Source organism: Pezoporus occidentalis, unplaced genomic scaffold (genome assembly GCF_034315485.1).
Source record: "Pezoporus occidentalis ecotype Australia unplaced genomic scaffold, CSIRO_AGI_Poc_V1 ctg24, whole genome shotgun sequence".
NCBI classification, from domain to species: domain Eukaryota; kingdom Metazoa; phylum Chordata; class Aves; order Psittaciformes; family Psittacidae; genus Pezoporus; species Pezoporus occidentalis.
In genome coordinates, this window is record NW_026914285.1 from 6,209,313 (window position 1) to 6,230,332 (window position 21,020).

General features: G+C 38.0%; 1 protein-coding gene across 6 annotated transcripts in view; it reads left to right on the plus strand.

The window, feature by feature from the left end:
• MAP3K7CL (MAP3K7 C-terminal like) overlaps positions 1 to 21,020 on the plus strand; it is a 39,077-nt gene that overhangs the window by 2,713 nt on the left and 15,344 nt on the right. The window contains exons 1-5 of one of the 6 annotated variants that reach the window (XM_062622162.1): positions 1,652 to 2,561; positions 4,689 to 4,833; positions 5,036 to 5,096; positions 5,351 to 5,459; positions 14,557 to 14,615. In XM_062622162.1, coding sequence (XP_062478146.1) covers positions 5,079 to 5,096; positions 5,351 to 5,459; positions 14,557 to 14,615 — 186 coding nt within the window. In that variant the 5' untranslated portion in view covers positions 1,652 to 2,561; positions 4,689 to 4,833; positions 5,036 to 5,078. Of the gene's footprint in view, positions 1 to 1,651; positions 2,562 to 2,624; positions 3,749 to 3,796; positions 4,834 to 5,035; positions 5,097 to 5,350; positions 5,460 to 14,556; positions 14,616 to 21,020 lie in introns of those variants that run through there. The other 5 variants (XM_062622163.1, XM_062622165.1, XM_062622164.1 and 2 more) reach the window with 5 other exon arrangements.

Consider the following 21,020-nt stretch of genomic DNA (forward strand, 5'->3'; position numbering starts at 1 on the left):
TCATCCCTAGTTTATTGCTGTAATTTACAGAACATTTTAAGATGTGCTGTTTAAACCCATGTTGTTGGGAGTTTTAGCACCATAGACCAAATAATAAATAGATGGTAAAATGGTTTCAGTAAAATTATTCAACCTGATGTTTCAAATTTAATGTTCTGTATACAGAATGCTGTAATATTCTCACATCCTAAAAATATGGTACCTTCCATAAAGTAGTAGTTTCAGGTGACTAATCATTGTGTAAAGCACAGAACTGATATTTAAATGCAAATCAGGGGCCTTTAGGTTTGTGCATTTTTGGTATTTTAGCATGATTCACAGCACACCCCTTAGGAATGTGCATATTAAGCAAAGGTGATTCCATTTTCTTTTGTAAAATGTATATAATAATGTAGATTTAACTAGAAACATTGACATTTTAAAAATATGCGTGCAATGAATACAAAATATAAAATGGTTTGAATTCAATTTGCAAATGCATATACTATTTAAACTGAGTACAACTGAAGTGTCAGTCTGGAAATGTGGAGTGTCAGAGCCATCTGGAAAACACACCCCTGGGCTATTCAGACATCATTTCTGTCCAAGACCCTTGCTGTCATGGCTATTGAAGATCTTGCATGTCTTAAGATTTTATGTAGAGAGCCTTTTTTAGGCTTTGCTGTAATGGCATGTAATGAAGGCACTCATGCTACCTAAATACCATCTGTCCATACAAAGCAGAAGAGGGTCTTACGATCTCAGGGACACCCTGACTCCATGGAAACTGAAGCAGAATATTTGTAGTGACTTTACTGGAGCCAGGATTTTCTGTATCTTCAAACAAATACTTTTGCAGTAATTGGATCTGGACCTGGAGATCAGTATCAACTGCTGATGTTATCGAGCAGTACTGGTGATGCTATTGAGCTGTAGAACATTATTTGCCATGGTTGTGATCAGAGACAAATCTCTCTTCCCTGTCATTCCAAAGGAGATATACAGGGAGGAACCCTCAGTCTTTTCAGGAACACATCAAGAGAAGAGAAAATGGTCAGTGTAGTCAGAATTGCAGTCCTGCTTTTCACAAACTCTTTGGGTGAGAGCCCATAGTCTGCCCTGAAATTACACTGCAGTTAGAAAGACGGCCTCACCAGATACCTAACTAATGGTGTAGCTGCCCAGGTCACTGCTGGAGAAAAGGCACTGTGGGTAGAATATCTTTGCAGTTTAGTCATTTCAAAGTATGAAAAGGTCTTTTGAGGCCACAAGGGCAACCGCTGGTTTCCTGAGATTTGCACTGATTAGATCAATCCTGGGCTAGGGCCAGAAGGTGAAAGGGTGAAGAAGGATGAAAACTTGACTTCAGACCTTCACGTCTCTGTTTGTCCTGCAGTCTCTGTGTCTTTGCTGAGCCAAGAGGCTCTAGCAATGTGCCTATACAGGAGATCTGGGTTAGAGACACCTCTATTTGGAATTTAAAAACATAAAATATACCTTAAAAACACATTTTGAAATAGAAAAGGGAGAGAACTCTTTTTCAAGCACACGACAATAAAGATACTCTGTGTAATCATTCTGTAACTCTCCAGTTTTCTCCATTTGTTCAAGTGACTGTGCTAACAGTCAAAGAAGTCATGTAGGCAGTACATGTGTGTGACACAGCTAAAATTTTAAGCTGAAGAAATTAACCTCTCTTGTGATACTTCAAGATTTATCTACTAATTGCTTGCCTGTGGCTTAAAAAAATTCACAAAAGCTATCTGAAATCACACTAGGAAATCCTCTGAGTTCAGTCAAATGTCTGATTTAGTCAGCTTCAGCTATCACTGCCATCACCAATGCATCTATAAATACATCTGCTTTCACAGCGTACACATTCTGAAATTTGCCCGTTGCCTCCTCAGAAGTGCAGAGCTATCATTGCTATTAGACAAGCCTGGCTTGACCAAAGCCAACATGAACCCAGCCTAACGGGCCAAGCCCATCCCTTGTTGTTAGTTTTGATAGTTGCTGCTATCATTTGATAGTTCGCTTGTAGCCTGTCCAAGTTGGCCGTGTCAGCCCAAGCTGATTGGAGCTGCAGACATTTTTGCTGACTGGAGTCATGCTATCTTTGCCAGTTTGCTGGAATAGACACAGACACTGATTGGGTCATGCTGAAAACATTCCTGTCCTATGAAGCAAGTCTGTTTGTATTTTAGGTTTGCCAGGACTAATGAATTAAAAATCTTGGGCTCGCCACAGTTTGCTGCTTAATAATGCCTGTGACAGAAGGATTTTTTCTTCACTGAAGCGTGACAGCATCATAATCCCTCGTCACTGGCAAGGAGAGGAAGGAAAGGTGGAATTGTGGAGAAAAGCGGAAAAGGGTGATCTTTTGGGACAGCAAAGTCTATGGGAAGTGCAGGTAGCAGCATGTTGCCCTGACAGCTGTCTCAGCTTCTCAGACCTTGTCAGTTTGTTGCTATGCAGCAGGTGCAGCCTTTTCTTTTATTGAAGCTTTACTCCATAAAGGCAACGACAAGCCAAGGCAGTGGCTGGCCCTGGATTATACAAGTGCAGACACTCCGCTAAGTGAGGTAAGGCAACAGGTGTGAAAACTGAACTAAATTAATAGAGCTGTAACAGCACCTAATCTGAGTTCTGCAGCAGGTTTTTCATGGAGAAGCAGCAGCCAGTTCTATAGGCAATTGTGAAGAAGAGAGCGGCTCATTAAATCTCACTAAATTCCAGGTTGCCCACTCACCCTCTGTCTACAGAGCTATTGTTCTTCATACATGGAGAAAGCAGGTGGGGAGCTGGGGGCAGTTGGTCTGTGTGTTTCCTGTATCACTTTGTCTGCACACAGGCTGCTTCCATCCCTCTCTGTTCTCTGTGACTGCTTTTTGTGATGAAGAACTTGAGGACTCTGCACAAAAAGGAGTGAAGGGATAAATGCAATATAAAAAAAAATGGATAGGAGGATAACTGCTGCATATAAAGATGAGATCTCTTTTTCTGGATTGAAATAAAATGAAAACACTTTTTTGTGTTATGATAGAATTCACCTTTGCGTATCTAAGGGGTATTGATTTTTGCCCTCATATATTAGATGGTTAAAAGAGGTAATTTAAAGACATCACAGACCACAGAGTGTGTGACTGGGATAAAAAAAACAAACAGATTTGCTCCTGGCAATAATTTTATGGCAAATTTAAAACCTGAGTAGAATGCATCATTTTCATTTCTCAGGCTATGATATGAAATGTTAAGTATACTCTTATGTGGAATACCACTTGAGATAGTAAGCAGATGACAGGGGACTGTGTACCAACAACACAGAATGATGAACAGCCATGTTTTAAGGATGTGCTTATCACTTTAAATCTCTTATTTTCTTTCTTTTTTTTTCCTTTGTACTGGCAGGTATGGAAGGGAAATATAATGAATTTTTGATTAGTAGTTCTGTTGTTTTTGAAGAACAATGAGATGTCTCAGATGTTTCTTATAAAGTGAGGGTCTGGGGGGGAAAATAGAGATCAATAATGCTCAGAAGGTAAAAATTATGAGTCTAATGCAATACATTTCAAAAGGGAATATTTCAGTTGACCCAAGGATCTTTTCCTGAGTCCAAAAACATACACTGTTGCAGTTTAGTTGACTTTTCTTTGTCTCTGCCCAATAGATACGAGTTCAATTTTTGTGTCTTGGTTATTAGAAATGGGGAATAAAGAACGATACCTAATATCCTTCATGTATTAGTAGAAGGAGACACTCTCAGCTCCAAGTAAGATTTATTTGAAGTAATCATTTTAGATTATTTGCTGTTATTTTAAGAAAGGATTATGTACTTCAAATAACAATTTATTGTGTAGCATTGCTACAGGGTAACCGTATCACTCTGCTAGCTAAATATTAAGACAGACAGAGGAAACACAAAAGAAATGCTGAAATTAATGTGCCAAATGCAAATTTGATACTCCTCCACTGATTGCAAGGCAGTGATGCCAGGGAACTGTTTGATTCACTTGTGCATCACCAAGGAAGACTATAACCCTGAAATATTGTTCTGTCCTGTTGACTTTCTGAGACTGCCAAATAAATAAGTGTAAATTAGAATGAGTTGTTTGGATTTCTGTGCAATACAATATCTACTTTACTGAAAAACTGCAAGACTGTTGGCTTAGGACACTGGCTTTTGCTTTCACTAGCTAAATGCTGCGTTGTCTATTGACGTGGTACAACTTTTAGTAAATTAATTGTATTTTCCTGAAGAATTTGGTTTATAATTGACTGAGGAGTTTTTATCTTAATTTGAAAGTGACTCTCATAACTGTCCACATAGTTGGTATGGATGCAATGCACTCTGGATAGCATAGTCTTCAGTCCTAAAATAATTTCTTTATGGGCAGATCTTTTTCATGCATGATGTCCCACTGACTTCTTGTTCTCCACACATGGAGCTAATCAGAAGATTAATCTCTGTGAATTTTAGCAGCTTTGTGCTAGATATACAAGGAGATTAAGCTTGCGTTTAGCTATTTAATAGAATTTAACCAAAACCAGTCAAAAGGTTAAATGTACACTGAGCTCTGAGTACAACGTTTGAGTGTTCAGAGATGTTTTAATTATACCATTACAGATCAGTAGTGGCTAATTTTTTTGTTGCTCAGCAATTCTTTTTGTTGCTCAGCTTGAAATGAACTAGCAGTTTTCTTAATGGACAGGGTTTCATCTCAGTAAAACTACTTTTTGGGATTGGTGGTCTCAGAAGAAAGACTGAGGACTGAATAAGGTCCTGATCCAGGAGTCAAACCCATGCAGACAGACCCCTACACCTGCACAGAGTTCCACTGAAGAATCACCACCAAGGTTTGGAGACCCAGTAACTTTCTGACCATTAAGTGTGTGACTATCAGGCACAGTTTGACTGGGGGAGTATGGGTGGAAGGTAGGAGGATGGGTGTCTCCTCATTGACACCATGTGGAGTGGTGTGCACGTTTCCAATCACATGGCAGGCTTGGGGTCATGTTACTCTCAACTCCCCACCCCTTCTTCCTTCTTCACCTTCAGAACCAGGCAGCATTGCCACGAGTCAAGGCTTGCTGAAGGGGCAATGGCGGGGAGCAAGCAGGTGAGGAGAGGGCAAGCTTCCTTTGCCATCGTTCTTTCTAATCTGTAAATAGCAAAAGAGAGGCAGTCTCAGCACTGAATTTCACTTAAATCCTTTTTAAATGGAAAAGTGAAATGGCGCTCCCTTGACTTTGATTCTAAACATTGCTTAGCTAGAATGAGAAAGATAGCTATGAATGCATGAAAAGCATTAAACCTCATTTGTTGAATGGTGTAACGTGTTCTGTAATAAGTATATTGTTTGTATTATTACAGCTGGAACAAACAAGTAAAAGCATTGACTCAAGTGCCCACATGATCACCACCGCCAGGGTACCTGCTGATAAACCAGTACGAATTGCCTTCAGCCTGAATGAATCCCCAGGTACAGTTTAATTTATGCAGTAAAGCACAGTGAAATGATTGCTTTAAAATTTTACGCGTTCTTACCAGTGTTTACAATATCAAATGAAGTCCAGTGTTACGCATAGATTTTTTTCCTAAGTGATAGCATGTGATCAGTTTTCCTGTCTGATAACTTTTAATGTTTCCATTAACAATTTCATTATACTAAACCCACGAGCCTGATGGTTTAGATCTTAGCTTTCTTTCAGTAGTTTGAGTAATATAATTTGGATTGTAATTAACTATCGAATTTAACTACATATGCGGTATGTCTGATTTTAAGGAATTTTAAAACAAAAAAAAGAAAAATGGCATGTTCTGCTGAGGATGATGCTAAGAGCACAAAGAGACTTTCCCTTCAGCAGGGAGGTTGGAAAGTGCTGCATGTGCCCAGCTTGATGAAAGGTTTCAGGAAACAGATGCCCCACATGGCATGTGCCCTGAGAAAGCATGAGAGATTTCATTGATGCTTATCCTGTCAGCTAGTGCTGATGGAGTATTAATTTCCCCAAACATACCCTGTACATACATGGATCCTTTCATCTCTGGAATAGATGGATATTATTAGTTTTCACCTTAAATATTATTGAAGTCTAGAGAAGCTGTTGCCAAACAGTAAAAGTTAGAATGAAATAAAGTAAATTGGAAGCTGTGAAGCATCCCAAAAAATGTTGCCTGTGCTGTTGCTAAAGGTGGGTGCGTGGACCCAGGGTTGGGATGTGTTTATAGCATGACATATAAGGATCTTTGATAACCCCAACTGAAACTTATTGCTGATGAGTGCTTTATGGGAGGGTATGCATTGCAGGATAATTGTGAGGCTGCTTCCTGAGCTTTGTATGTATAGTCTCAGTTTGAATACAGTTCTCTCATTTTGCAAGTATTTTAGAATATGCATTATCTTTCCTAGATAGTTGTTATGTAATATTAATTTGCAGCTAGAAGCCTGAAACAGGATCTTATTCCCTAAGCAAGACAATCTAAACCCAAATATCTTTATATATTGCTGCACATCAGTTTCAGCTCAGGCGTACTTGTGGCTGTGTGCCCATTTTTTGTAAATTAAAATAATTTTGTAATTACATTTTATTATAGAAAGTAATAAGGAATCATTCTTGTATTTCAAGACATAGTAACATGGCAAATTTCTCACAGGAATTGTGACAAAAATAGGTCTTGAAGAAAGATGTAAAAGAAAGGGGAGTGCTGTTACAAATTATGGAAAAAGAATGCTTATGTAAGATACTGAAAACAAGTCAGGGAAAGCTGAGACCATGGGAAAATCAAAGAGGGCAGGGTGATTTGTGACAAGAGATGGCGGTAGGAAATGACAAGGTTGTGAATAGCTTGGAAGAAGACGACATGAAAGGCAGGAAGCCTAGCTTCCTTAACATTGCATCATATTTTATTTTTTACTTTTCTATCCTGCTAATAATTACAGCCTTTCTTTAAACATTTAGAGAAATAAACTAAAATACAGAAAGCTAATCTTTTTCTGCTACAGTTTGGTTAAACTTTCCATAATTTTGAGTCCTTTATTGTATATATACAAGTGTTCCTGCAGTATGCAATCCAGAATCTGTGTGAGTACTGAGGAAACTAAACAGCAGCCAGTAAGGTGAGGGCCAGCTCCTCTGTATCACATCCCCTTGGGTTCTGTCAGGAGGTCTAAAACAGCATACTGTTTTACCATGTCAGAAAAATTCTGTTCTTGCTCTTAACAGTAAGCCTGAACTTGGTTATTACATTTGATATATCTAAAGAAGGCAAAGGAAAAAAACTTTTACCAGCTTTGAAAATTTCCAGCAAACCTTCGTTGAATCAAGAAAGTATAAATAAGTATTTAACACTTTATTTTTCAAGATGAGCTACAAAACCATTTTACAGATAGACCTTTAAGTATTCAATATTTGGCTTGTATTTTTTTGTTGTTCTTCTTGTTTTTTTCTCCTTATTTTTTTATATTTAATCTTTTATTTCTCCTTGACAACTTGTTTTCAGTTCAAACAGGAGTTACCTGCTGCAAGTGTGATGGTAAATCATCAGTTAAGGCTTGTGTACTGCTTTATATACAAAATGTTCTTCACCAGGGCTAAGTGGTGAGGCAATCTATCTGACTTAAGCTTTTCCTTAAATTCTACCTCACTTGAAAGGCACAGTAACAGATTCACCAAGAAAGGCTTGCATTCTCCTTCCGGGGGCTGTACAACTGCTTACGAGGAGGAACTGGCAGCATAACTGGATATAAAAAGGGGAAATGGAATGTTTCTTCTGGGTGCTGATTATCTCACTGGCTAGGATTGTAACCAAGCACTGGGTGTGAGGAGCAGCAAAAGGAGAAACTGCTCTCGACTCATGAGAAGAGATTAGTTTGTGTTAACTGACCTACAAGACTGAAGCTGGCTTATCCTGAGTATAAAAGAAATAATTTAATTGTGTTATATTATTTGCCAGTCAATATCTGATGACTGAAATCCTGGCCAACTTTGAGCAGGATTTTTAATGTGGAAGTAGGGTAACCAGTTCCTTAAAAGTCTCAGGAGCAGCCCATGAGAGGGTGCTATATAAGAAGACAGTTTTATTGTGTATCTCTTATTCAAGTATATATAGCTATTTATGTTTGGCTCTTTTACTCAGGTTCACTAAACTGGCATCAAACATAGGTTTCTCAGGGTGTGTCTGCACACTGTATTGCACCAGTTTGACTTAAGGTACCATTCTAATTTAATGAATTTCAATACTATTATTTCAGCCTACCTTATATCAGTGGAAAACTAATGCAAGTTAAACTGAACTTGGTGTTCTGAAATTTGAATGTTTTCCCAAATAGAAAATTCATTGCCATTTATCAAAATCAATTTAATTCAACAAATTCAGTGTGTCCTAATTTATATCACTGACTTATTTACTGAACATATTAAGATGCAATGATTATAACAGGAACTTTATTAATTTTAGAGAAGTGGATTTTTTTTGTGTAATAGTTCTAAAGGAAGGTTTATAGGCAAACATCTCTTCACTTTCCCTCCTAGAATAAAAGCTTGACTCTAGATGAAAGGTTCTGCTAATGACATGTGGTGATAAGTAATATCTTTTGTTTGAAATTAATCTACCTCTGATAGCACTCTCCAGAAAAATCACTGATAACAAAGGCAAAGCATACATCTAATGAAACTGCAGACAGTGGAATAATGAAATATTTTTGCAAGCATAGCAAATTACTTACTTTACTCCTCTTTATGCCTTTGTTATCCTAGTGACCATGAAGAATTTTTTGCTTTTACAGTTGATCATGCAAGACTCTTTTGCAATAGTTGCTTCTTCAATAGCAACCTTCAAATCCCTCTTCCATCCTCGTTTTGGTTGTAATGGCAACAGAGGCTTTCCAGTAGATAAGATACTGGCTGACAACCAGTGGGGATTGCTAAAATATGTGGCTAAAATGTGAAAAGCTAGTTTCCTAAAACTACACCCAGCCTACAAGTAAGGGGCTTGATCTTTGGGAAATTAGACAGGAACTTAAGTGAGATACCCTCAAAGGGGAAGTGGCTGCGCATTCATCAGACGATGCTTTAGGCTTAGGTAAAGGTATATGTAGTAGCAGGGTTTTGCTCTTGTATCTTCTGTTATGGGCATTTCTATTTTGAGAAGGTCCACAACTCTTATTACTGAGCAAGCCTTCATAGCCTGTTCCTAGTCAAGCAGTGACCATTCCCCACTATTTTACGAGTGAGGTAACTGTGAGGTTGTGTAAGGTCGTGTTAGGCAGGGCTGTGAATAGAAGCCTGGGAGCTTCACTCAGCAGTGCCAAGTCGCAGTCACTTAGCCACACAGCCTTCCAGGATGAATTCAATGAGTCTATGCTTGTCTGTCAGTAACTAGACTGGAGCTTCTGGATCTCACTGTCCTCCTAAGGCCAAGAATGGACCCCAGTACACAGTTTGATAGTGTTGTTCCACTGTGATTTGCAGTACTTGCAGTTGAGTTTGGGCACTTGCCCTGTGTAATAGCTGATCCACTTACAGGATAACAGCCTACTTATGTTACTAATTTAATTCTTTAATTTAGGAGGAAGAGATCTGAATACACTTACCCACGCATGTAGGAGAAAAAAATAGTACCTGATTGTATAATTAAAGACTGGATCATAACTCAGTTACTCAAGGAAGCAGAGCTGTCATTGGCATTTCCTAAATTTTGAGTGCTTGATTTAGCAACCTTAATATGCTTTCAACACATTTAAATTTTTATGTTCTATTTCTGTCTTTGTGAAGATCCTTGAGAAAATGTAATTCGCAGGTTTATACTGCAAGTAAATCAGCTGTTGTTCTTAAAGTATTTATTAACTATTGCCTGTATCCCACAGCTCAGCTAAATAGAGCAGCCATATAGGAAGAGACTGGGGTGTTACACTTAATTGTACCAGACATTGTGTTAGTCAGCAAAGTGTGAGGGATTTTACTCGTTTGTCTATGTGGTGGAGGTCTGGGCTATTGGAATCTCCAGAGGCCAGAACATGATTGAATAAGTGAAGCTTTCCAGAAAGTGTGATTCATTCTCAAATGTACATTAGCATATATCAGGGGATTGAATGCATCAGGGCATCACTGAAAAGTAGTAAGCCTTTTCAATGAAGACAGTCAGTATTAATACAGTACAGTCCTCTAAATCAGATGGCTTGTGTGGATCTCTGTACTATACATTAGAAACCCACCTCTCTTTTGTATTAATAGATACTGTCAGCAGAGAGAACTTACCTGGGCAGTAGATTGCTCCTCAAAGAGCACACCCAGTGATCCACACAGCTCCATCCCCAGATAGAGAGGAGGCAATGAAAAGAGACAAAAAGGAGTCACTTGGATGGGCAGAAGAGTCTTGTTAAGATGTTATGGTAGGAAATGAATGGGCTGGTATTGGTTGCAAAGGTGGGTAACATTCATTTTCAGGGAGGAGGCTCAGGGAAGGCCTTATCGCTCTCTACAGTTACCTGAAAGGAGGTTGTAGTGAGGGTGGTGTCAGTCTCTTCTCCAAAGTAACAAGTGATAGGTCAAGAGCAAATGACCTCAAGCTGTGCCAGGGCAGGTTTAGATTGGATATTAAGAAAAATGTGTTCACCAAAAAGGTTGTCAAGTGTTGGAACAGGCTGCCCAGGGAAGTGGTTGAGTCACCATTCCCAGAGCTATTTAAAAGACTTGAGGAGCTTAGACATGGTTTAGTGGTGGATTTGGCAGTGCTGGGTTAACGGTTGGACTTGATGATTTTAAAGGTCTTTTTTCAACCTAAATAATTCTATGATTCTATGACAGTGAAAATTGAGCAGCCTAACATTGCTGCCCTTACACAAAGGTGCCCATCACACCATTTAAGCATGAAGGAGAGTTGACTGGGCAGCATGCTTAGGGAGCTTGTTATTTTGTTGTGGTGTTAGTTTTGATGTAGGAATGGTCAGAGAGCTGGCTCTGACACAGGAGGATACTTTGTCTGCGCCCAGCTGATGGAAGGCAAAAGGAGGAAGTAATTTCCCTGGAGACCCTCCCTCAGATGCTCTCTGTTATAATGACAGACTTCAGGAACAAGCAAAATAGATGAATGAACCTGATGAAACAAACATAAAACCCAAACCGTATCCCATACACATGAACCAAGCCTTTAGTTAAAAAACTGTATATACAGAGTTCGTCTTGTAATTGGGGTACAGGTACTTTAATATACTTCTATATTTCAAAATTAGTTTCAGGATCTATGGGAAATCAGGAAGTGCTACTCGGAAATTATGCAACAGATAACTTTGACTTAGGTGGTTGTAATGACATCCCTGATCTCTTTCACATCATATGTTAGTGCTCTTTGCTTGGATGGCCATAACATTCACGTGCATGTTCTTCCTCCTTTCTTTTTTTCTGGTGACCAGAACCTTGATTCAGTTGCAGCAAATTGTAGTCTCTGAATTTTTTATATTTTTATTTTTAAACAAAATATGTTTTCAACAATTATCTTGAATCATTTTTCTTTATGAGTGACAGAGAAGGGAGCAGTAAAATAGTGACAGCAGGAGCTTCATGCTTTTTGTATCAGGTGAAGAATCAGCCTAGTTATTTTCGGAGTATTGTGAAACAGAAAAGCCACTAACTTTATTATGAAGGGAGTCTTTGATTATGTCAGTGATTCCTTATAACAATCAACTCATTAAATACTGCTAATAAATTGAAGAAGGAGAAAAAGAGCTATTTATAAATTCTGTTGTCTAAGGAGATGTAGAATAGAAAAGAACAAATATAGAAAGATGAAGAGATAATTATGAGAGTGTTTTGATCTTTAGAAGATCTTCTTTGATATTTCAGGCATTTTTAGTGTTTCTGATTTTCAGAGTCATAGTTTTTTAAGGCTGGAAGCCAGTGTGGTTTCGTCCAATCCCCTGCATAACATCCAGTGTTCAAGCTTGTAAGGGCAATAATGACTTTTAGGGGAAAATGCAAGACTTTGTATCTTTCCTCTTGACTTTCTGAAAATATCCTCAATAAAGTTTTAGGAGGTGAATGACAGCTGTAATTTGCTTTCCCCTTGTGTGATATATAAACATGTTTATGTTTTACCAAGTGATTTTTGCTGTTATTGTTGTGGTTGTTACTTTGACTACAGTGAAATCCAGACTGACCTGATGCAGTAATTTATTTTCACTGAAAGTTTTTCTTTTTGGGGAAAGAAAGATTGCAGTTAGTTTTGAGAATTTGTTAGTTTTTGTAAGCTAAATATTTCAGCTGAAAATTTCAGAGTAGCCTAAGAGAATTAGGAACTCAAAAAAATTTCAAACCACTGAAGTCCTTGAATTTTCTTGATGATGTTCTACACATCAGACGATGATTTAAACAAGTCTTAAACTAGCATAACTAAAAAAAAAAACCTCTAGCAGCTGTTCAATGGATGCTAGGGCAGGCCCATTATAAAATGTACTATGGTATGTCATAATGGTTAGGATACCAATATGTTCTATTTTTAGTACCATTGACTCAGTCACTTGGAGCTCAAAAAATAAGAAGGGAACATCTGTTTATTGAAAGGATTTCCTCTATAGTAATTTCTGTTTCCATCCCATCCTTTTAAAAGTATTTCCAAACATTTCTCTTACTGGTTCTCTTCCTAAGATAATCCAATATATTTTTAATATTCTGACACTGTATTAATTTTGATTTCTTGTTAATATCCAGTGCAGTGAAAAGCTAATTTTTGGCTGATATTTCGCTACAATTTTTGAAGTTGATTTTGCTTTGTTTTTCTTATGTTAAAAATGTTTGAGGTCCCTCCTTAAAGCTACTGTACCGAAGACTGTACTTCTGGAATTGTCAAAACAAATAGCAGCTTAGCTGCTGTGGACACAACTCTGGTCCAATATCTCTGTCAGAATATTTAACAGCTATTCAGCCAAATATTTGTAGAGCAGCTGTACCCTTAGTCAGACTGAGCCCTATTCCATCCTTCCTTTTAACCTTGCCGTATGATTCATCTTTCTTCTTTTAGAATATTAGTCTATTTTTGAATTTTGTGAAGAAAGCAACAGCAAATTAAAGGTAAACACATATCAGTGTGTTACAATTCTATACAATTAAAACAATTAAAGTATTTTCCAGAATGGACATGTTTGTGACATGGCATAAAAAATGAAGTGTGTGGAAGTGGGTATGACTTCTTGATAATACTAGCAAAACCTCTATCCCGTGAAAATATAGAATTTCACTTTGTTTCCTGGGGAAATTCAAGAGCTTTTGTTTTCTTCCTCTGTATCACTGTAGGGTTTTTTTTCTTCTCTAGGCCTCTCCCCAGTTTATTCTTCATAGGGTAAGGTGAATTATTTTACTTTTTGTCCTAACCTGCTTTGCTGTATGACCACTGAGGGTAGGAAAAACAGAAAACAAGTATTTGACAGATAATTTAAATCCTAGTCTGTATTCTCTAAGAATATGCAGAATCCTGCTTTGATACATGGTAATCTTAATCTTGTTCGGGGTTTATTGGTGTGTGTAAATCTGCCAGCACAGAGCAGGTTGCAGGATCTGACCTATGTTAGCAATTTTCTCCTATGAGAGCCATCCTTATTTAATTCTGACACATTACAAATAACTGTAGTAGGCTTGCTAATAGTAACCTTCTCTTGGCCTCCCGTAACCTGTAGTAAGATGCATAAACAGTCATCACAACCCAGTGCAAAACCGATAGTGTGAAAGTCACTGAGAAAGAAATATTGCAGTGGCTAGCTGTGACGCCACCGAGTATGATTCATATTTCTGATCTCAGTCCAGCTACTAGTGGGCAGGTGTCCACTTCACAACACTGATGTAACTGGCACAGTCTGTCCCACCTTTGCTGGAAGCCTGTACTAAAAATAAAGAAATAAATAAAAACACAGATTGGTCTGTTGTCATGAATCAACTAACTCTAGCTCATAAGGATTGTTATCTACAGGTTAAAGGCATTCCTTTGCAGTACAGAGAAGTTTGTGGTACCTCCCCCATTCTGATCACATCTGTATAGGTAGCAGTCTTCTAGTTCCAGGGTTGCCAGGCTGGTTTGTGTGTTCTTGGGGTTGCCTTTGTGTAGTAAGAGAAAAGTTTTCTGTTACTGTTGGGTTAGCCCTGGTAAGTCATTGTATTGTAATGGGGAAGATATCTTTCCCTTCATTCAAGTGAATGAGCACTTTGGTAATAAGGATGATGTCCCTAGAAGATTCTTTACTTTGCGATGTAATAGAAAGCTCAGGAAGAAAGACTGTTTGTTTAGATTCATTTTTCTTATTAAGTTATCACGTTCTACTGTGTTAACTGGCTTTGTTTAGGTTTTAATGACAGCAATACAAAGTAGGCTTTTGTCTTTCCATCACCTAAACATTTACTTATTGCCGACGCATTAGTACTTTCAAGGAGCCTATTGGGGTATCTGTAGTGTAGAAAGATAAGCAGATGCTGAGGTGTTTGCAGGATCACAGTATTATTGTGAATACATGCAATGTAGAACAGCATTAGACAGGTCATGTGAAATGCCCTTTTCAGCAGACATTGACTTTTAACATCATGTTTACCTTTTAGATGATGCTTCCTCTGAAAACTTCCCTCTGACATTTCCAGAACTAGATCAGCAGCTGCAGGTAAACCTTTTCACTACAGTTCTTCACATTCACTATATTTGTTATGATAAAAAACCTCCGGTTGCTACAGTAGAGTGAAAGTGGTGCTTCTCTAACCTGTTAATATTTAATAAGACTGTACATTTCCACAGAAAAAAACATTGTCCTTTCAAGATCTGCAGAACAATTTATATGACATTTATAATCCAGTTGTAGGGAGATGACTATTTTAACATTCTCACCTGCCTTTTAATTTTTTTGTACAATTCCTGTATAAAACACAGCAGGTACTGCTGTAATGCAGTGAAAGTTCTTGTGGTTTTGATGGGAGAAGGAATGAGCCTACTTCTCATGCCTACAGACTGGGCTAAGACTGGTGTGACTAGCTTTCTCTGAAGCACTCCAAGAGAGTGCAAAGGTGCCTTTTGTAGTGCTTATCTCTAGTCTTGGGTGACTAAAGCCAGTCATCAGGATCGGTAAGAGTCTTCTCAAAGTTACTTTAGTTCATGCTGCATAGCCAGCAACCCTAACTGTTGCTCTAGCAAGTGTCTGCAGACAGCACTGGATAAAAGTGGTGAATCTCTTTGTGAACAGTCCGATTTGTCACTGCAGGACAATAGAGCGTGGGTATACAGGACAATCAGATGGCAGTTGATGGCAACTCTATGGTTCACTAGGCACAGAGCCAGTTCTGTATCCAGGGATTATTTCCCTTTCCTCTGTGGCGGTTCTGGAGTGCTTGTTGGCTTTTGTAAACTACTTCAAATCATCTGTTTCCCAGGAGCATTTAGACTTCCTCTAATATTTCAATATGAACACAGTTGTTTCCTGAGTGTAAACTGAGAAAGGCATTAGCAGACGGTGTTGTCCAATAATGTCATCCTTCCTGTCCTCATCAACTCATGAGACAACACTGGAGGGCTGCTGATTTAAAGGACTGACATCTCTCCTGTGGCTCTCATCAGAAGGATGACTGAGGAAGAAATGGAGGCTGACATAGAGTCTTCTTGCTCTATCCCTCTAATACTGAGAATAGGGGCAAGTTCCTTAGGTGTAACTAGGAAAGATTAAAGGAATAAATAGCAACCTAAGATCTGGCCTGAAAGGAACAAGGTGGTATGTTGTTCTTTTAATTCCACTAATCTTTCAGTGCAGCAATGCAGATTGATACTCTTTTTCCCTCAGAAGCATTAAATTTGAGAGAAGCAATATTGTTTTGTGGCTGAAGCACTGAACTGAAAGAACCTGCATTCTGTTTCCAATTCTGTCAGCGACACACTGTGTGATCCTAGAGGAGTTGCTTCATGCCTCTCCTCATCTCTGAGATGAAGTTAATACTTTTTATCTTTTTTGTTAAAGAGCATTGAGTTCAGTGGGTGAAGAGTGCTCTAAAAGAGAAAAGTATGATTTCATTACTGCTATTGGTATATAAAAACAAGATTAGTAGTGTTAGATGTAGATACTTTACAGGCCAAGTGATGATTTTTTTTATGAGGACTTTTACGACCCATCTCTTCAACATATAATGTACTCTAAATGTGCAATTTCATGATAGACTGAAATTGATCCTCTGGAATCATTCAGGTCTGCTGGATAAATAATAGCCATTCTTTCACAGTTTTTGAAGTATGCATTACGGCAGTTCCACAAAGTACACTCTTGTCTGTTAAGTGCCTGACTTTTTTTTCAAGAGAACCTTCCTTTATTCTCATATCAGTATGATTCCAAATTCAAACAAACAGTCAAAGGCTTTGATTCAGATAATGTTCTTTATATTATCCTTCAGAAACTTATTTGGTAATACTGAGGTAGTTGAAAGGATAACTTAACTATCTGGCTGACTCAACCACTCAAAAGTATAAAATTAGTGGTAGTGCTTCATTTTTTAGCTTTCAAGCTTATTTGCGTATTTAGGTTTAGATGCCTTTATGTTCAACCAGAGACAGTTAAGTCAATGTAGGGTTCTGAGCTGGTGCAGAGGTAGCTTTAGCAATGAAAACTTGAATTTTTTTAAGTTTTGTCAATCTGGGTCACAGCTTAAATTTGTAACAATTTAATGTAATTACATTATATTTTAAAATTTTGAACAAGCAATAACTGTAAACAAAATTAGGATTTGCCTAGTTACATTTTCTTATTTTTTTAATTTATTTATTAAATTTATTATTTAATTATTTTTTTTTAATCCAAACTGCTAACTTTGTGTCAGCCCAGTATAGCATATAGTTTCAATTTATGTTAACGTAGCCACACCAGCTTTGAAACAGGTACCTCTTGTATTACAGAAGCAAACTACAACATGGGCTTCCCTTGTCATTCTTCCCATGTCTTTCTCTGTCCCAAAGTTAGCCAGTATAAAGTAGCATACATGAAGTGCCATCTAAATGAGCCCTTTAATCAATTGTGGCATAGCAGCCTGAAATGCTTGAATTTGTAAGAATGATGGTACATATTTTCGTAATAGAAATATGACATCTAGAATCACAAGATTTTCATCACTGTACCATAAATGTAGTCAAAAGCATTTGTATTTTATTTAAAGTAACAAACTGTAAGTGCGGGGTAGGTAGCTATATAATAATAGACATAAAAAGAAAAAAATATAAATTCCAGGTTTCAAACATACAAAGGAAATTTTTGAAACATGATTTAAAACAAAACAAGCAAACTAAAAAGCCTGCCTTTAGGTTGGGTTTTGAAAGCAGCTTGAAAGCTATGTGCATTCACTGAGGGACTTGGAAAATCAGAGCCTTAGAATTTTATGTATGCAGGCAGCAGACCACAGCCTGAGTACCAAGCAATTTGCACCTCTGTTTTAGGTTTCAAGCCCTTGTCCTCCTATGTTTGGCTCTGGCAGACAACTTGGCTGTTTGAGCAGAATTACCTAGTGTTCCCACTTTTCCTACCACGTTCCTACCATACCTACTCCCTGGGCACTGGTATCCGATGGCAGGGCAAAGTTCAGTGAAGCCTCCCCCTGACAGGGTAGTAAAGCCTGCTGTCCAAGCGCCAGTGCCAACTTTATAGAGGCAAAGGTAGGACTGGCCAGAGAAAAGGTATTTCTAGGAGGCTAGCTACAAATAGCTAATTCTTTTATAAGGTCTCTTACTGGAGGACAATCCTGGTTGGAAGTTACAGCTTCTTGCTGAAGCATAAAAATGATCAGTCTAGTGTTCTGATCTACTAGCTAGGTTCAGACCAAAATGTTGTCTTCTCCAGCTACCTTTTCGAATGTTAACATTTTTCTCCTACTCTGAGAGGAAGAAATTCCAATAAGCAATTTGTAAGAAAGTAATATCAATTCGCTAACTCCAAAAATTTGCTTTTGGTTTGTTTGCTGGGTTGTTTTTGTTTGTTTGTTTGTTTTGTTTTATTCTATTTTATTTTTACTTAAAAATTAATGCGTGGTCAACCAGACAGTTTAAGCTATATGAGGGAAAAGCCTGGTCTCTTTTGCAGCTTTATTATTAAAAAAACTCCATGAAGTTGTTCATTACATGCTACCAGTGAAGCAATGCTCATATTAATAAACTTCTTGCTTTTGTTTGCAGTATTGGAAATTATTCTCTTCCCACTGACAAGAAATACTTTGAATGAGATTAAAACACTTGCATATTTGGGCTTCAGTGTCATTTCTCCCCATCCTTGTTTGAGCAGTGTGGTGGGTGGTGCAGGGCGGGTAGGCTTGCTACATTTGTCAGTTTGTTATTGGGAAACCTTAACCTTTGCCTTGTGCAAAAGTAAGACTGGGCATTGGAAAGTGCTTCCTTGATTAGCTGCATAGTCAGTGGTGGCCCCTGTAACAGACACTCTACTACGGGTTATCTACTATATTTAGACACCTACATCAGCATCTAAAGCTCACTGTTTATGTCACTGAATATAGAGGAAGGTACCTAGTGTTAAAACACCCATATTACTATGCCCTGTATGCCGTGCTGTTCCAGCATTTCCTATGACTTGCTCAGTTCATCTCCACCAAAGTCTTTATTCCAGCTGGGAGTTTGATCCTGAAGAGGGAAGAGCACAAGTCACATATGGATGCACAGGGTGGTCTGTAGTTCTTTGTCATCTCTTCTCATGGAATCATGAGATTGAGAGAGGCCTTTCTGTCATATTTTGTATTACGATTCTGTTGAGGTCAGTGGGGTTAGGTGGCTGTAAAATTGCTGCAACAGAGAAAAGGCTCCAACCATTTATAATATCAGTTTGTTAAGGGGTAGTTTTTGATGCTTTAGTGGGAAATAGCTACACAAAAGAAGCAAGGAAAAGGTTATGAAAAGGACAATTTATTGTGTGTGATACAAGCATTTAGCAGAAACCTTGTTTACTCTGAAACTTTAATAATGGAACTGTTGCTTCTACTGAATGCCAGGATTCTTGCTATATGCATACAAATTAGCTTAGAAAGTTTGAAAGTATATTCTGTTTTTAAAGAGTATACTGTATTTTTTAAATATGTATTAAATTACAAGAGAATTCCCAGAGTACTGTGGTGCTCTATAATTAGATTTGATTTCCTATGAACTTGATAAGTCTCCTGTAATGCTGCTGTGATAACTGTGATCTTAAATTAGATTATGTAAGACATGAATATTTACAAAGTAAAAGCATCACACTAAGGTTAGAAAAGAATGGAAAATCTCTCAAAAAAGTAGAGCAAAACCGTTAGTTTCTCACATCCAGTTGACTTTCATTGAGGAAAGAGAACTGCTTACTTTCATGGTAAAACTAGACTAGACTAAATATATCCTAGACTAGATACCTAAAACTAGTTGAAGAATTCCTGTTGCACAACAAAAAGTAGCTGCAATATACAGCTATAACTTTGGCTTGGAATAATGTGGTTTTTTTCATCATGGAAGAGTATATGAGGCCATGTAATGCACATAGCCACATGCAAAATATTGGCACTGAACTTTCTGGTTTTCCAGACTAGTCTAACTGAAAATCACCAAACTTACAAAAAGTGAGTCCAGTGCTGAAGGCGGTCTTTGAAATGAGTCCACATGCTCAGCTGTAAAAACTGCATGATGCAACTTTTTCTTTGAACTTTAACCTTTTCAGGAGAAAGTTTTTTTCTTTCCCCACAGTACAACCAAAATGTAAATGCAAACAGGTGAAGGTGAATTAAAAACATAAACCATATCAGAGTTTTTAAACACTTGGGTGACACCATCAACTATGCAACTTCTGTGGACATGTAATGCTGATATTCATGTGGCAAGGCAAAACACACTTTGTCATGGGAGTGGTGAAGCAAAAAAATTGGTGAAAACTCTCATTTTGTATCCCCCAACAAAAATTTAATTAGAACAGCTCCTTCATCCTTTCTTAAGAAACAGGCAGAACTGCTCAGGCTCTTTCTAGTTCTTCATGAACTGCCTTTGCATCATCTTCCCACATCTTTCATACCTGGATTCCAAACAAAAATCTAAATAAACCACGCATATGTCTTGTAAAGACGTACATAGATATGTGCAGTTATGAATAGCCTATAACAGGATCTCTTAGTGTCTACTTGCTGGATTCTGTAGAATGTTTGTCAATGTCATAGGGAATTATTCAACAAAATACAAGGAGAAATCAGGCGTTGTTGAAAATTGGGAATAGTAGTATAGAACACCAGTGTGAGTGAAAACTGTAGCTTTTTTACTAACTTGGTGAACAAAATCAGAGATGCTGTGTGTGCATATTTTGTCAGCACAGGAAAATGAGGGTGGATGACAGTGAAGCCTGAAATAAGCAGGATTAGAAGTAGCAACTGTTACCATTAAATATAACTTTCTTTGGCAGGGGTGTTTTTTGCTTATGTAGCAGGTATGCTTTTATATATATTAATTTATGGATGGGCAAGATACTTCATGAAGTAACAAGCTTGGGCTGTCCTAAGGAGAAATGTAAGCAAGACTGTTAGCTCCTGAGTGAAAAAAATATATACTGCAAATTGAACTTTATTAAGGACTTTTGTAATTAGTCACCTCGATAAACTAGTGAACTCAAAAAAAAAAAATTAAATTACAGACTTCATAGATGAAAAATGCTTTCTGCTGGGAATTCCAGTTATCTGCCACAGGAATGCCATCAGGGTAGCATCTGCAACACTTCCCATGGCCTGGCCACAGGCATTCAAAAAAATCATTCCAGGTAGAACGGAAGTTGCTGGGGCAGGTCCAGAAAAGGTCAACTGATCTGGTGAAGGGTCTGGAGCACAAGCGTGATGAGGAACAACTGAGGGAACTGGGATTGTTTAGTCTGAAGAAGAGAAGGCTTAGGGGGACCTTATTGCTCTATACATCCACCTGAAAGGAAGTTGTAGTGAAGCGGGTTTCGGTCTCTTCTCCCAAGAAACAAACAACAGACAATAGGAAACAGCTTCAAGCTGTGCCAGGGAGGTTTAGATTGGATATTAGGAAAAATTTCTTC